The sequence below is a fragment of the Odocoileus virginianus genome, chromosome 21 (assembly GCF_023699985.2).
Source record: "Odocoileus virginianus isolate 20LAN1187 ecotype Illinois chromosome 21, Ovbor_1.2, whole genome shotgun sequence".
NCBI lineage: Eukaryota > Metazoa > Chordata > Mammalia > Artiodactyla > Cervidae > Odocoileus > Odocoileus virginianus.
The window spans coordinates 28,353,817-28,371,069 of NC_069694.1; the positions used below are offsets into that span (position 1 = coordinate 28,353,817).

Here is a 17,253-nt window from a genome sequence, read left to right on the forward strand (position 1 = left end):
GACTGAGTGTGTTTTCTGCAGTGTAAGAGAAATGGAAAAAATGTATTTGGCAAACAGAAGGGCAGGCTGTAGCAAGAACAATGTTATGTACGCATCAATTCCTAGTTCATCTTCCTTTTCCTGGTGCACTGGAAAACTACATTTACAGACACCCACATATGTTACTGAGTTCTGAAATGTGAGCAGAAGGGACAATAGTTGCTTCTGTGCTAAGGCGCGGTTAAGTATCTACGAACTCTGCATACACTTCTTTTCTTTTTCACTCCTGATATTAGAAGCCACCTTTTAGATGACACAGTTGAAAGATGGAAGCAGCCTGAGACCTGAATCACTGTTTGGACATTTTCTACCTATAAATCATCCTCCAGCTGCATTGGACTGTGACAGGAGTGAGAAATAAACTTTATAAATGAAATCATTAATATTACGGGGCTGTTACAAAAGTTGTCACCAATGATTGTGATCGGACTGGTCATACTTATTGAACAGGACAAACCAGGGGAAATTGGAACAAAAAGGTCAGTGAGATCTTTAGGGTTAATGAGCAATCATGGCAATCAGGTTAAGATTTGGTTGTTTGCCAAATACGACAGTGAACTCAAAGGTAGATCTGAGATCAGAAAATCGGTCTGGCATAGTGATGTCTTAGTTGAGTTGCTAGTATATATGTCTGGGCTCCAGTTCCTCCAGGTAAGAAACAGAGTCTTTTTAACTTTGCATCCCAGGCACACGGTACGGAAGAGATGAGATGACACGTCCAAACTGAGCATGAGCTTCAGGCTGTTTCTCAAAGCAGAGCAGATATGCAAGAGGAGATCATTTTGGTTGTAGAAAGTCAGCGAGCAAGGATCTAGACCCAGACTTAGGAAGCTGGGTTCTTAGGACCAGTGAGACCAGGTCAGCTATGCTCTGTGTACAACCAGTGCTAGTCAAGAGACATTTCACAGAGGTCCCTCCATTCCTTGGCCTGGGGTCACAGCAGGTTATAGCATCTGGAAAGAGGCTAAGTATAGAGGTTAAATTAGCCAAGTTATTAGGTTAAGAGATTATGCAGGTACACTCAGATATACCATATTTGTATTATCTTTTAAAATGACTATTTAACTCTGTATTAGTTTTTACTTGATAACATATGTATGTGACTTAGCATGCATGCATATATATGTTTTAAAATATCATAAAACATAGGAGAATACTATCTAAATAACTGAATCTCTATGTCATTAATTACAAAGAGATTCCAGGAATTCTTCAAATAGATTAGTGGTGATTTATGAAACTAAATAAAGAATATGCTTGCAAAAAATAAAAGATTCAGTCATAGATATAACTAGCAATAAATGAACAAAGGTATTCACTTTTCAAAATTTTATACTACTTAGCACTGAAGAGATAGGTTTTCAAAGTGATTTCTCGAGATAATGAAAGAGGCAAGAGAGAATTTTATCATCCAGCATCTATATAGGGAAGATAGAAACATACAGAACATTTCTATCTGGTGAAAAAAGCATATATCTGTATGCACAAACATATGGGGACAGACAAAGCAGATGGGAAATTATTAGATGAAAAGCTCTAAAGGAACAAATCAGGAAAAGAAATAAAGCCCAGAATCTTAAATTCCAGAAATAATTGTGTTTAGTGGTTACTGAACTCTTTCCACAGGAAAATGTACTAAATATTACTAGATTTTTACAAGCACAAATTCTCTATAATCACACACACAAATGATACTGCTTTTATATGATATAAAATTTAAAAATTGATTGACTTGTTTGTTCTTAATTAATTATTAAGGGTTCACTATGTCCTGGCATTGTGAAAGTATTACCAAAATAAAAGGAAGGAAGGAAATGACATGATTCTAAAAGAACGTTCTAATGTAATAAAGACACTCGACACATCAGAAAAGGCTGTTAATAAGCAAAGCAAATATATTTAAAAGAATTGGTCACTAAGCTTCAGTATCACATCACGGAAAATGTATTTAAAATATATGTCTGTGGAGGAAAAAATGATAAACATTAAGAAAAAAGATCTACCTTAAGAATAATAGATATAGGGTAAATAGTAACAGAGGTCGATGAATCAAGGAAACAAATACAATAAAGAATCAGCCAAACCAAAAGCTGCAGAGTCTAAGAAAACAAAAAAATGTCTAGCAATCCTAATCAAAGACAAACAAGAAAATGCCCCAAGATAATAGCAAAAATGAAAAAAGACAACAGATAAAGATTTTTTAAAGTCTACAATAAAGATTTTAAAAATAAGAGGAAACATTAAAATTTTTATGCCAAATTAATTAAAATAGACTATTTTCTAGAAAATATAACATCAAAAAACTAAAAATAGAACTACTCTATGATCCAGCAATCCCACTTCTGGGTATATACACTAAGAAAATAAAAACACTAATTTGAAAAGATACACGCACCTTAATGTTCACAGCAGCATTATTTCCAATAGCCAAGACATGGAGACAACCTAAGTGTCCACCAACAGGTGAATGGATGAAGAAGATGTGTGTGTCCACACACACACGTACCTGTAATGGAATACTATTCAACCATAATAAAGAATGAAATTTTGCCATTTGTAACAACATGGATGGTCCTAAAGAGTATTATGCTTAATGAAATAAGTCATACAGAGAAAGACAAATACTCTCTTATCACTTGTATGTGGAATCTAAAAAATAAAACAAATGAATAAATACAACAAAACGGAAACAGACTCACAGATATGGCGAACAAACTAGTGGTTACTAGTGGGGAGAGGGAAGGGGAGAGAAAAAAGCTGTGGGTAGAGGATTAAGAGGTACAAACTACTACATATAAAATAAATATACTACCAGGACCTCTTGTTCAGCACAGGGAATATAGCCAACATTTTATAAAAACTTTATGGATGGAATACAATCTATACAACTATTGAATTACTATATTAATTACCTGGAAGTAATATAATATTATAAATCAACTATATTTTAATTAAAAACTAATAATTAAGAATTAATAAAAACATGAATAGGACTACAAGCCCAAAATAAACTTAATAAGCAGCTAAAAAACAACTTGCCAAACAAATTTAAAAAGCAAAACAAAATTAAAAACACATAAATCAGTAAACCTCACTAGACCCAGACACGTTTAGAGATATATTCTATAGATATATTCTATCAAATAATGAAGGCACTGATAAACCCTCATCTTAAATTGTTTCACAGAGTAGAAAATTCATTTTATTGGGATAGCACAACTTTTATACCAAAAATAGATTAAACAAAACATTTTATTAACTTAGATGCAAAAATACTAAGTAAAACATCAGTTATCCAAAACTTTCAAGGTATTTAAAAACATGTATCAAGGTCAGGTTCAGAACTGGTTTATTCCCGTAAGGCACTGTTGCTTTAAGATTAGAAAATCTATGATATAACTCTACACAATAAAAGAATATGGGAGAAAAACCAGGTAATGTTCGTAACAGACGTGAAGGAATATTTGTTAAAATTTAACATTCACTCAAAATAAAATTCTTAGCAAAATATAAGTTTATAAAACATACCTACCAAGCACTGAAAGCAAACATCATAAACCTAATGACTGTGTGTATGAAGAAAAACATATATGAAAACATACGGACACTAATTACTTCCATATGAAACAAAAAACAAGAAGCAAATAATTTATATGTTCATTTTCAAGATTTTATCAGCGGTCTGCTATGTGCCTGGAATTGCAAAAGAATGACCCCCATCCCTCACCCTCCCAAAACGAAAAGAAAAATGCCATGATTATATATAAAAATCAAATGTAGAAACTTTCCCTTAGGAAGCAATGCAAGAAGGCATGCTATTATAATTTCTACTTAACCTTACACTGGCAGTCCTGGAACACAGCACAATAGAAAAGAACTTAAATGATAAGAAGCTTGAAAGGGAATAAACAATTCTCATTATTTCCAGATGATATGATTGTCTACAAAGGAAGTCAAAGAGAATTGCTCAACAAAATATTAGAACTAATAAAAATTTGACAAGATTTTCAGATATATTTTAGTATATGTGCTGCCAAAGCGAGCACAAGATTTTCAGATATAAAATCAACAATAAAAATCAGTTTCACAGATCACCAGCCCAGGTTGGATGCATGAGACAAGTGCTCCGGGCTGGTGCACTGGGAAGACCCAGAGGGATCGGGTGGAGAGGGAGGTGGGAGGGGGGATCGGGATGGGGAATACGTGTAAATCCATGGCTGATTCATGTCAATGTATGGCAAAAACCACTACAATAAAAAAAAAAAAATCAGTTTCAACACTAAACATCAGCAACAAAGTTTGAAGACATCAGCAACAAAGTTTGAAGATATAATAAGTACTCCATTTATAATATCTACAAAAAGGAGATCTAGAATAAAAATTATAATTTGGGGAATAGTTAGAAGAAAATTATAATTTTTTTAAAAATCAAAGACATTAAAGAGGATCTGAGTAAACAGAAAGTTACATGATGGTCATGGACAGAACACCATGTTCATGAAACTAATTCACTTTAAATTCTAAGTAAAATTTCTCATAAAACTTGACAATATTTAATTGCAAAAGCAAAGGACCAAGAATGGCAAAGATAATTTTCAAGAAGAAAAAGTTGACAAAACAAATTCTACCAGATATCACTAATTAAGACACTGGGGTAATGAAATAAAAGAAACACACAGGAAAAGCAACAAATAATACAGTACAGAAACACGCATAAAAACATTTGACATACAATGGAAATACTATTTCAAAAAATGGAGGAAAGATGAATTATTGAACAAATACACTGAGCTGATTGATTTTCATCTATAAAATGAGGATCCTACCTTATGCTATACACAAAATTCAATTTCAAATGAACTAAGACCTATATATATGCAAAGCAAACTTTAAAACTTTTGGAAAATAATAAAAAAGGATTTCTGAACTGACCTCAAAGTAGGTGAGGATTTCTTAAACAAGATGTAAAAAAGCACAAAGCCCCAAAACTGATGAATCTGGGTCCATTGAAATAAAAAGCTTTCAAACATTAAAAGACACTCTATTCAATATGAAAAAAACCCAGAAAATTGGGCCGAAGTATCTGGAATACATATAACTGACAATAGATAGCAAATTCTCATAAATCATTAAGGAAAAAAGAAAACAACCAAATAGCAAAATTTGCAATGGTAGGAGAAACAGCACATAGATTAATAATCACAAATATGATCAAAGCTTAATAAACATATGAAAACATAAACACATAAAAAACACAATGCCCATGTGGTAGACTATATTACAGGGAAGGGACAAATTAACTCAGAAATCTCAGTGGTGTAACAAACCAGAGGTCTGTTTTTAAGTCATGACACAGATCCAATGCAAGTAGACAGGCAGCTCCGTAGACACATGTTCCACTATCTAATTAAAGTACTATGAGACTAATTACTTCACAACATTGCAGTGGGTTTTGTCATACATTGCCATGAATCAGCCATGGAGTTACATGTATTTCCCATCCCGATCCCCCCTTTCACCTCCCTCTCCACCCGATTCCTCTGAAATTGTAAACAATTTCAAAACAGGGAGGAGAGATGGTATGTTAGGGTATATTAATCATAAAACAATTTGTATCTTTTAATTCTACTATAGGTCATAAAACCTAAGAAAATAAAAGTGTTTAAAAATTACTCTTTGTTTAACACTTATCAAGTAAGGCTTTTTATATTAATGATAATTATAAGCAGTTTCAAAATTTCAAAATAGCTGAATATGGTAATGACAACATATGAAATGTTATGATTACTAGATAATATATATATATTAAGTATAGTGTCTGGCACTTGATCAGTATTAGCAATCATCACTATTACTGCTACTACTACTATTACTTTTATTAAATAAGCACACAAACTAAGCTGATGCATGGAAACAGATACTGAAACAATGTTCAGTGGAAAAGCAGAATACTAATTAGAATGTTTTATAAGTTAAAGCAACCACAAAATACATTCACATTCATTAACAATGACTTTAAACTATAAACTATTTAACTATACTGTCACTAAAATTTCTCAAAATTCTACATTAGTCTAAGTTTCCAGTTTACTTTGCTAATAGGCATAGGCATTTAAAAAATCATTTAAGAAACTACAAATGTGACAACTGGTTTCATCTTGAATAAAATCTCCTTCATAAATGTTGCATGATCCCTGAAATTATTAACCTCTTAAAATAAAAATAATTTAACAGTTGCTACATTTAAAAATAATTAAACAGTTACTACATAACTGTTTACTTGATAACTGCACTATTTTTATCACACATTTTATAGTTAATATGACTTGGTTTACTAAAAGAAACATCTATAAAAGCACTAGGAGAATTCAGTGACTAAAACTATTATGTGCTTATAATTTTAATTTTACCAACTGAGCTATCAGGGAATCAGAAAGGAAACAGATTATCTTATATTTTATACCTTCACCCAGCGCTGAATTAATTGGACAGGCCTTCTTATACAATGGCCTGAACTTTTTTTTTAACCAAGGTCAACAAGAACATAGCAAGTTCAGTGGGAAGTCTAGGTCATACACCAAGGGGAGAGAGAAGAAAGACAGTTTTTTTTCCCTCAGTTCCTGGATCCTCTTCAGGGTTTATACTGTGACCAATGAACATGAGCTATGAGGCTTATTTAGAGTCACTGGCATTTGTATTAGGCAGAAGATTTTGTCTCTTCTCCTCAAATCATGATCTTACTAGGTTACAAGAAAATATGTCTATGTTTTACACCTCTTTAAAAATCTGTTTGATGTTCCCTTCTATATTGTCTATTCCAGTTACTTGTTTGCATATGCAGTCTATCCCGTATGGGGCATGAAATGGTTATATGAGCATGTCCTTGAACTAACAGGGCTGGTGATCATTGCTCATCCAGCAAGTATCATGGCACTGTGTAATGAAGGTGTCATTTATTTTTTCCAGCAGACTCAGGTCAAGAAGAGGTTTTCCTATGTAAGGGAGAGAAATACAATCCTCCCCATTGCCTAAGAGCAGAGACAACTAGCAGAGGGAACACAGATGGGGACAGATGGTTTAGACTAGAGAGACATCTCCAGAGCCAATGGGACACATGCCATTTCTGGATTACCATTTTACATCTCTAGCCATATAGGGATCAGAAATATTTAGCTGTCCAAGGCACATACGGCTGTAACTAGAGATGTCTGAGAAAGACCGCTATGGAGGCCAAATGAAGTAACATTAGTACCAAGGATACACATCATTCTCACAGTTCCCTAAGTCATTCTAGAAAGGACACACCATCCACATTTTGTTTTTTATATCAACTATATTTTGAAGGTGTTTTCAGCTTCAGTTTTCAAAGATCAACTGCTAGAAAAAAGATCTTTAATACAATCTGGGGGAAAGAGTTAGTGCCTTATAATCTTGTGTGCCTTATAAGCATGTGTATAGCTCACATGCTCTGCTTCATTTCTGGGGATTTGTAACTACAAGAGTTTTAATCACCTCTAAAGTAAGCAAAGCTAAGCAAAGATTAGCATGCTCATGTAAACTTAAACTTGCTCATGTAAGACCACAAAAAAGCTAAAGTCACAAACTGCAGATTAACCAATGAAGCAATTTCTCTATTTAATTAGCTTGGTCATGAACAATACAGTGAGAGAGGGTAATCAATGCACATTAATTACTGATTCTCTATATGCCTGAAATATTCCAAATTGGATTAATTTCATAAGAATAAGAGAACCCATCAAACAATTTTTATGACAGGTTTCAAGATTATCTTACATTTAGAAAGTGATTCATCTAAGGTCTCTTCACCTAAAAGTACGTATACCAATAAAAATGAAGATAATGAGCAAATGTTAACCTAAAAATGTTTCTGAAATCCTATATTTATTAATGCATTTGTTTTGGTGAGCATATTTTTGACACTGAATTTTTAACAGTAAACAAGATTTCTTCTAGAGAACTAAAGTTATGTAAATTTGTATAGAAAATATATTAGTGAAAAAGATTAAAAAAATAGTCTGATCTGGAAAGAAAAGCATAGTAGTTAAAACAATTTTCCAGGAAAAAAAGATGGAAAAAGTTTCCTAAAAAAGATTTTTAAAAAATTTAAAAAAAAATAACTGTAGCCTCTTACTGTAAGATACTAAGTAATGACTCACATTCAACTTGATTTGCCTTTAAAAATAAAGCCAAAATCATTTTTATAATAATGTGCAATTAAAAGTAAAGACAAGAATCCTTTAAAATTTTGCCCACAATGTACTCAGGAAAATTTGGAGACAATTTTTTCTTAGAATTGGAGAAAAACAAAAAGTAGCTCTATAAATATCACAGGACTTCCTTGGTGGTCCAGTGGTTAAGAATTCTCCTGCCAATGCAGGGGACACAGGTTTGATCCTTAGTCTGGGAAGATTCCACATGCCTCAGGGTAACTAAGCCCGTGCACCAGAGCTGTTGAACGTGCGCACAACTACTGAAGCCCATGCGTCCTACAGCCTGGGCTCTGCAACAGCCCCTGCAGTGAGAAGCCCACGGCCCACAGCTAGAAAGTAGCCTCCTCTCACCACAACTAGAGAGAGCCTGTGCATGGCAAAGAACATCCAACATAGCCAAAAAGAAGTAAAATTTCAAAATATACACTGGCCAGTTAGGAATATACACCTAATATATAGGAGAGTGAGTGACTGAGTGGGTGAAGTTGCTCAGTCGTGTCTGACTCTTTGCGACCCCGTGGACTGTAGCCTACCAGGCTGCTCTGTCCATGGGATTCTCCAGGCAAGAATACTGGAGTGGGTTGCCATTTCCTTCTCCAGGGGATCTTCCCAACCCAGTGATCAAACCTGGATCTCCCATATTGCAGGCGGACGCTTTATCCTCTGAACCACCAGGAAAGCCCAGTATATGGGAAAAGTTCTTCTTAAAAGATTTAAGATTTGGAAAGCGGCTCTAAAATTAATGCAATCACTCTTCTGGGTGTATCAAATAAATTCTCATGATATATTTCAGTTCAATGAGTTTTTCTTCTCAGTAGCAAAACAAATATGTGCATTTTGAAATTTATCTTAATAAGGAAAACAAAATTTTACACATATACCCTTTATTCTGTCATATGTATGATAGTTCATATCAGAAAGTCTTAATACATGCTGGAGAGGGTGTGGAGAAAAGGGAACCCTCCTACACTGTTGGTGGGAATGAAAACTGGTACAGACATTATAGAGAACAGTATGGAGGTTCCTCAAAAAACTAAAAATAGAGCTATCATATGATTCAGCAATCCCATTCCTGGGCATATGTCTGGAGAAAACCATAATTCAAAAAGATACATGCTCCCCAATTTACAACAGCCAAGACATAGAAACAGCCTAAATGTTCACTGACAGGGGAATGAATAAGGAAGATGTGGTGTGTGTATGTATACACATACACACATACAGCGGAATATTAGTCATAAAAAAAATGAAATATTGCCATTTGCAGCACACGGATGGATTTGGAGCTTATCATACTAAGTCAAGTAAGTCATACAAGAGAAAGGCAAATAATATATGATATCACTTATGTGTGGTATCTAAATGACACAAATGAATTTATTTACAAAACACAGACAGACTCACAGACTTAGAAAACAAATTATGGCTACCAAAGGGGAAAGGTAGGGATGAGGATAAGGAGGTTGGGGTTAACATATAGACACTACTATACATACAATAGGTAATCAACAAGGGAACGCTACTCAGCCCTCTGTAATAATCTATATGGGAAAACAATCTGCAACGTAATAGATGTACGTTAGGTACAACCGAATCACTTTACTGCACATTCGAAACTGACACAACATTGTAAATCAACTATACATCAATGTAAAATACAAAAAAATAGTGGGTAACACAAAAATAAAAGTATCACTTAAATAATAAGTGTGTTGAGCATTTTTGGATGACTATAATCCTGGATTACACAGTAAATATAACATATAAGGTATATAAAGTATATGTTATATTTAAGACCACTAGGTCCAAAGAAGATGGGGTGGTGGTGCTGAGGGAAATGCAAGCAACAAAACATGGAAACACAAGAAGATAAAGAGTCTTCCTAAATGTTTCTGCCTAAAGAGCAGAGATAGCCTACCTTGGTTTTTGGAGATGGCTTTTGTGCGTCTCTTTCAAAATCTTTTGTTAGAAGGATGTTCTTACAATTGGCCTCCTATAAAAGAAGTATGAAAGAAATATTAGAGACTGAAGAACACCACCCTAATCAGAAATTACAATATAGTGAAAATCATTTCTGGATTGAGTTGTTCACATCAGAAGCTAGTGAGATTGTAGTGAGAAGCCAAAACATTTTTCTTCTTCATCACACACAACGGTGAAGTAACATAAGACAGTGACAGAATCAGTATGGTACCTATAGGACATACATATTCTAAGATGATATATCATGTCACTTACATATTCACAGACAGCTCACCTCTCCTTTGGAGAACTAAAGAGAAATTTTCCAAGACATCAACACCAAACTTTGCATTTCCAACTTTCTCCAAGTATTTCACAAATGGGTTTTGATTCTATAAATATTTTATCATAAAACAAATTCCTTCACATTGTTTTGCAAACTGCTACTGAATAGTGACAATATCAATATCCTGAGAAAAAAATATCAGAGTATCTGTTTACAAAATAATTAAGCTTCTAAGTCCTTGGTTCATGCCAATATAGTACATGCAAAAATAAGAGCAGAGATTATGGGTGGCAGCTTACTTGGGGTTGGATAGATTTACTATTTATTTCTACATATTACATGAAAAGAATAAGTTTGTTGTTTTAAAATATAATACAGGGATTCACTTCTGAATAGCCATTAAGTTTAGTAAATTTTCCATAGATGATTCTATCTCTAGATTAAGAAAGAACAAAAATATGTAACAGGAAGATGATAGTTGACAATAATGCTAAGAATAGGTTAGATTTCTTTTACTTGCTCCATAACCTTAACCTCAGCATCTCATTTCTTTTCCCATCATGCCTACCATTCAATCACCTAAATAATGAGTTTTTTTTTCAAGTTCGTCTCAAGGTTCATTAATCATCATCCTTTTTTTAAGATCATCATCTTTTAAACAAAACTACAGTCTACCTACCTTGTAATGTTACTAAAATTTGCTGGAATTATTTTGTTTCTAGTATATTATTAGTATAAAACATTCCTAAAGGAAATAATAACACTACTCACTACTAATAAATAATTGCTAAATTATAGGATATATCAGGCACAATGCTAAAGACTTTGCATTTATAATACCATTTCCACCTCAACAGTCTATGAGTTAAGTACTGTAATTGTATTGTATTATCATTATTCCCCTTTGAACTATTATACAATATTATACAATAAAATTGTATTGAACATTATAAAATAAAAGTGTACAGAAGTTAAGTAAATTGCCTCATGTCACACAGAATTCAAAGATGGTTTCGAATTACTTTAAAGCCTGAGCTCTTATCATCTATAGATACTACTTATCATCCAATATACTCAATATCTTAAAAGAGGAGGTTGTAGAATCACAGCATTTTAAAGCCAAGAGAATTTTTAAAGAACCAGTGCACAGCTACCCTCCCCCAATTTTACAAGTGAGAGATGTGGACCCTGAGGTGATGTGACCAAAATCACACAGAGGGTGGGGCCTGGGCCACAGTCCGTACATGGTGCCTGTTCTCTGCTTTGTGGTAGGGAGCAGTATTCCCAGACTCAGAGGAGACCAGAGCCTCTTGTGAGCTGGAGAGGGGGTGTGTGTGGGGGGGGTGTCACTGCAGTGCTGCCAACACACTCAGCTGCCTGTGGCCTCACGCACAGCCCTATGTGTGGATCAAGGGTACATTTCTGAGATCTCCAAATAAGTGTGCCTTCCAGTCCTACCCATTCCCATCAGTCACAACACCTGCTGGTGGGAAGCTGTTTACTGGAAATAGTGAATGAACCCATTCCCGTTTCTGACTCACTGTGAGAGGAATAAACTATAACCAGAATGATATTTAAAAGGTCCAAGTTATTAACTGCATAATCTGTTGTGTAATTTGCTACACTTGGAAAATATAATTAGGTATAATCCTTATACCTCTTTTTAAACTACTAGTACATAAATGTTAGAATGTGATGAGAAGAAAAAAGGCTGACTGGTAAGGGAAGTTAATAGGAATAACTGACCTTTGTTTACGTCTGTTTGGTTTATAAATGCCTACAATTCTTTCTTCCTTATGCATAAACTAGAAGAGACGGTATTCCCTTTAAAAGTGATGGTATCACCCTTATTTTGCCTCCCTGTCCCTGTGAATTAATAAATATAAAGCTGAGAGTCAGCTTTTCCCTAAGAGACTCTGAAAGTGCTTTCTGTAAACTTTTAACTGAAAATGCCACCTACATAAATTCTTTCATTTTTTGTTTTATGACTTCAAATTCAGACAACAGAGTCATTGTGAAGTTTAGTAGTCACAGCACAAAATGCAGAGTCAAGAGAGCTGCCTTCTCATCCTAGTTCTCGAATTAACCATCTCTAGGAAGCCAGGCAAGCATTTTAACCTCTTGGATCTCTAGTCACAGCACAAAATGCAGAGTCAAGAGAGCTGCCTTCTCATCCTAGTTCTCGAACCAACCATCTCTAGGAAGCCAGGCAAGCATTTTAACCTCTTGGATCTCTCGTCACAGCACAAAATGCAGAGTCAAGAGAGCTGCCTTCTCATCCTAGTTCTCGAACCAACCATCTCGAGGAAGCCAGGCAAGCATTTTAACCTCTTGGATCTCTCCCTCAGTTTAAAGATCTATAAAACAAAGGGATTAATTAGATGCATTCCAAGAATTCTATCTAGCCTTAAATTTCAAGATTTCATGATTTTTCCAGGAAACAGCATTTATTAACTAAAAGGTAAGCCATGTCCTCTTCAGAGCTGCATTCCCAGAGCACCACCAGAATGCTGCAAAGGTGTGGGCACCCAAGCAGTGGCAGTGAGCTACAGAACACCGGCAACATTCCCTGCAGGGTAGTGTTACTCAGATTTCTAGAGAAAAATTAAGTAATTCAACTAGTACCTTAAATCAATAACTGGTAATAACTTAGTTTATTGTTTTAAAACAGATATAGTGTGGAAACTCGGTAATATATTATGAGAAACAGTTTAAAGATTAAGCGTTCTTAAAGTTGTGCTTTTAAAAAGCCACTTATACTTGTAGGCATATACCTGAGAATTAAAAACATATGTCCACACAAAACTTTTTACATGAGTGCTCACAGTAGCATTATTCATAACAGTCCATAAATGTATATAACCCAAATGTCTTATCAACTGATGATCAGATTTTTAAAAAATGGGATATTCACACAATGGAATATTGTCCAGCTATAAATTGGAATAAAGCACTAATATCTGCTAATAATATCATGAAAACAACATGCCAAGTGAAAGAAGCCAAACACAAAACGACAGACATATTGCGTGATTCCACATATGTGAAATGCGCAGAACAGGCAAATAGCAACAGGAAGTAGATCAGCGGCTGTCAGGGTCTTGGGAGTGACAAAAATGTTCTGGAATTAGGTAATGGTAATGGTTGTACAACTTTGTAAAATGCTAAAACTCAAGAAACTGCATACTGTAAACAAGTGAACTGTACATAAACTGTATCTACACTTAAAAAACATGGCTTTTAAAGCTAATCCCCAATTCTCAGACAAAGGGAAGGAACCTCAGGTTTGTGTTTAAACTCTCCCCTTAGAAGAACTTCTTTGCAAAGGTTTGAAGGGGGAATGTTTTTGTTTGTAACTATTAAACTATATGTGTGCATGGAAATTCTCTCAAATATTAACTGAGCCCTATTATGTGTGGCATTTCAATGCTGGTCACTGGAGGATGGAATGATAAATTAGACATGAATGTATTACACAGGGTATATTTATATTTATTTTAAACATTTCCACTGCTTCAATGAGACTTCTGACTGAACTAACTGCCCATTCTAAAGACTCTGAGCAACAATCAATTGTTTAAACCTGCTGTGTCACTTTGGTATCATGGAAAGACCACTTTAAAACACAATAGGGAAAGAAAAAAATACCCTGTTTGTCACGGCTTTGTTGGCCTTACCATTCACCTACTAACGACATTAAAAAATACAAACACAGTTGCTGTTCCCTCAGCCGAGCCCACGGATCGCAGATACTCGCAGTGTGCGCCTGCGCTTCATCCAGGCCTCGGTTCAGGGTTCACTGCGGGGGACGCCCTCCCTGAACACGTCACCGTGTCACCACTGCTCTCTGCACTGCTGACGCTCTCCATTTCTTCACTGCGCTCAGCAACGTATGACTGTAATACCGAGTGGTTTCAATTCCTCACTATCCACCTCACCCTACTCCATGAGCAGACCTATATCACGTACAACGTGAGAAGACCTATATCCTATTGCTTACGAACATATTCACAGGACCCAGTACAGTCTGGCACATAGCAGAAGCTCAATTGTTGTAGTGAATGAGTAAACCAAATCAATGAACAATATCCCTCTCTAATTTTTTGCAATCCTTTATGCATTCCTCTTGTTTTTAATTCCCTCCTTAATCAGCTTATACTTCAGGACCTTTCATTCCTTTTCTAATGCCTTTCATTTCCTTCCTCTGGTCTTTAATCACTGTATTTATCTCATGAAAGGAAGAATCCAGTGATATGCCTTCTCTCTGTTGAGAAGGGAGCAACTGAAAGTGGCTGGGAAAAAAATTATAGAATTGGTTGACTGTCATGTTAAACGTGTTAACAGAAATCTTCACAGCAATCCTGCTATATTTCTTTAGTAAGGTTTCCACTCTCCAAGATGCTATTTCATGTCTCCTCCTCTCTTCTCAAACCCCTTTCCTTCCATTTTTGCTTCACTGGAAAAAGAGAAGCATCAGAGAAAGTTCTCATCACCCTTCCCCCAACTCCCCATCAAATTTACAAGCCACTCTCCATTCCTCCAGTCACAATAGAAGATTCTGGCCCTAATCAACCATTCCCTTAATGCCACCCTCAATCCTATCTCCTCTCATCTTCTCAAGGAAATCACTCTTTCAATTCTACCCTCCCACTCCCTCTCTATTAGACAATTCCCATAATCACAGGCAGGCTCTGTAATTATCCTAAATAATCAAACAAAACTCACTTCCTTAATCTTACTTCTTTCATTAGTGGTGGTCCCAAGTTTTTTTCTTTCCTTTATAACCCATTCCTCCAAAATAGCTGTTTTCATGATCTCTACTTCTTTAGCTTTGATGCCCCCAAATCTGTTTCGTTGTTGTTGTTCTATTTTTTTTATTTTTGTTTTTATTTTTTAAGTGGTCACTACTCCACAGAAAGTGCTGAAAACATTCACAGTTTGGTCTCCATCTTACTCAGGTTCTTAGCAGCATGTGACCCAGATGACTACTTCTAATAGCTGCCACATCATCCGTGGGAGGGGAAAAAAGTTGCCTAACTCACTGACTAACCTCACATGATCTCTTTGGATTCTGCTTCTCCTTTTTACAATAAAGTTACATATCTACTAGTTATTGGTTTGTTTTGTGTGTGTGTATTAGTCAGTCAGTTGTGTCCAACTCTTTGCGACCCATGGACTATAGCCTGCCAGGCTCCTCTGTCCATGGAATTCTCCAGGCAAGAATACTTGAGTGGCTTGCCATTTTCTTCTCCAGGAGATCGTCCCAACCCAGGAATTGAACCAGGGTCTCCTGCATTGCAGGTAGATTCTTTACCATCGGAGCCATTCTTCTACTAAACAGAAATTCTGTGAAAGCAAATAATTTGTCTTTCTCTTGTGTGTGTTTCAGTCACTCGGTCGTGTCTGACTCTTTGTGACCCCATGGAATGTATAGCCTGCCAAGCTCCTCTGTTGATGGAATTCTCCAGGCAAGAATACTGGAGTGGGTTGCCATTTCCTTCTCCAGGGGATCTACCCTACCCAGGGATCAAACCTGGGTCTCCCACATCGCAGGCAGATTCTTTACTGTCTGAGCCACCTATTAGGGTCTTTCTTACTTATTACTAAAACCACATGCCACTGAAAGTGCCTCATATAGCCAGAGCTCAATAAATAATTGCTGAATAAATAGTTGAATAAAATTGGAGTGACTCAAGGGTTGATGCAGAGAAGTCTTTTCCCAAATGATACAATGATCTCAGAACACTTTAACTGCTTTTAAATACAACCAATATCTAGTGACTTCTAAATTTGTATTACTATCTGACATTTCTACTAAGCTACTTATTTCTAACTGTCTACTTGGCAACTCCATCTTGCTGTCTAATAAGCACCTAAATTTAGTATGTCCAAACCTGAGCTTTTGATTTATCAGCAAAAACATACTATGTCAGTCCTGACTGTCTTTGCCAGATTATCAAATGGTACCCTGTGACTTAAGCCAAGGTCTTAGGTGTTGACCTTGATGCCTTCCTTTCCCATACCTCCCACCATCAAACCTACCATCAGGTCCAGTCAGCACTCTCCAAAGTAAACTGGGATTAATTCACTTCTATGTACATGGCCGCCTCAGTCATAGCCATCATTGTTCACCTAAACTACTTCAATCATCCTGCCTTCTACAAGCTTTACGTACATAAATTAAATGAGGTCACTCCACAAGCAATGTCTTATTACTCCTGGAATAAAATCCAAACTTTTTAACATTATCTACATAGTCCTGCAAGTTCTAGTCCGTCCATACTTCTCTAACCTCACTCACACCACTTGCCCCCTTCCTTACTATGCCTCAGCCATAGTGGCCTTCTTTTTCAAGCTTCAAATACTCCAAGACCCTTCATGCCTTCAAGCATTTGCCCCTCATGTTCCCTCTCCACCATTTCTTTAGCATGGCCGGTCTTCAGCTCGTATGTCATCCCTTCAGAGATGCCTGCTTTAACAACCTCATTTAAAGTGGCTTCCCTGGTTACACTCTTATTGAAAGTGAAAGTTGCCCAGTCGTGTCTGACTCTTTGCTACTCCATGGACTTTATATTATATATATATTTTTTGAATGAACAAAGAGAAAAATGCCAACTCCTACATTTCTCTTCCCTTTAGTATTAATTTCCAACCACTAAAGAAATGTGATGAATCTCCATGATATTGAGAATCAGATAATAATTCATTTTTTTATTACTTGGATAATATGATGAT

At 35.7% G+C, this 17,253-nt stretch overlaps 1 protein-coding gene across 5 annotated transcripts in view; it reads right to left on the minus strand.

The window, feature by feature from the left end:
- The window catches only part of FAM13A (family with sequence similarity 13 member A), a 363,870-nt gene that overhangs the window by 169,072 nt on the left and 177,545 nt on the right, over positions 1 to 17,253 (minus strand). For all 5 annotated transcript variants that reach the window (XM_070452134.1, XM_070452131.1, XM_070452129.1 and 2 more), the window contains exon 6: positions 10,189 to 10,263. In XM_070452134.1, the coding sequence (XP_070308235.1) occupies positions 10,189 to 10,263 (75 nt within the window). The remainder of the gene's footprint in view (positions 1 to 10,188; positions 10,264 to 17,253) is intronic.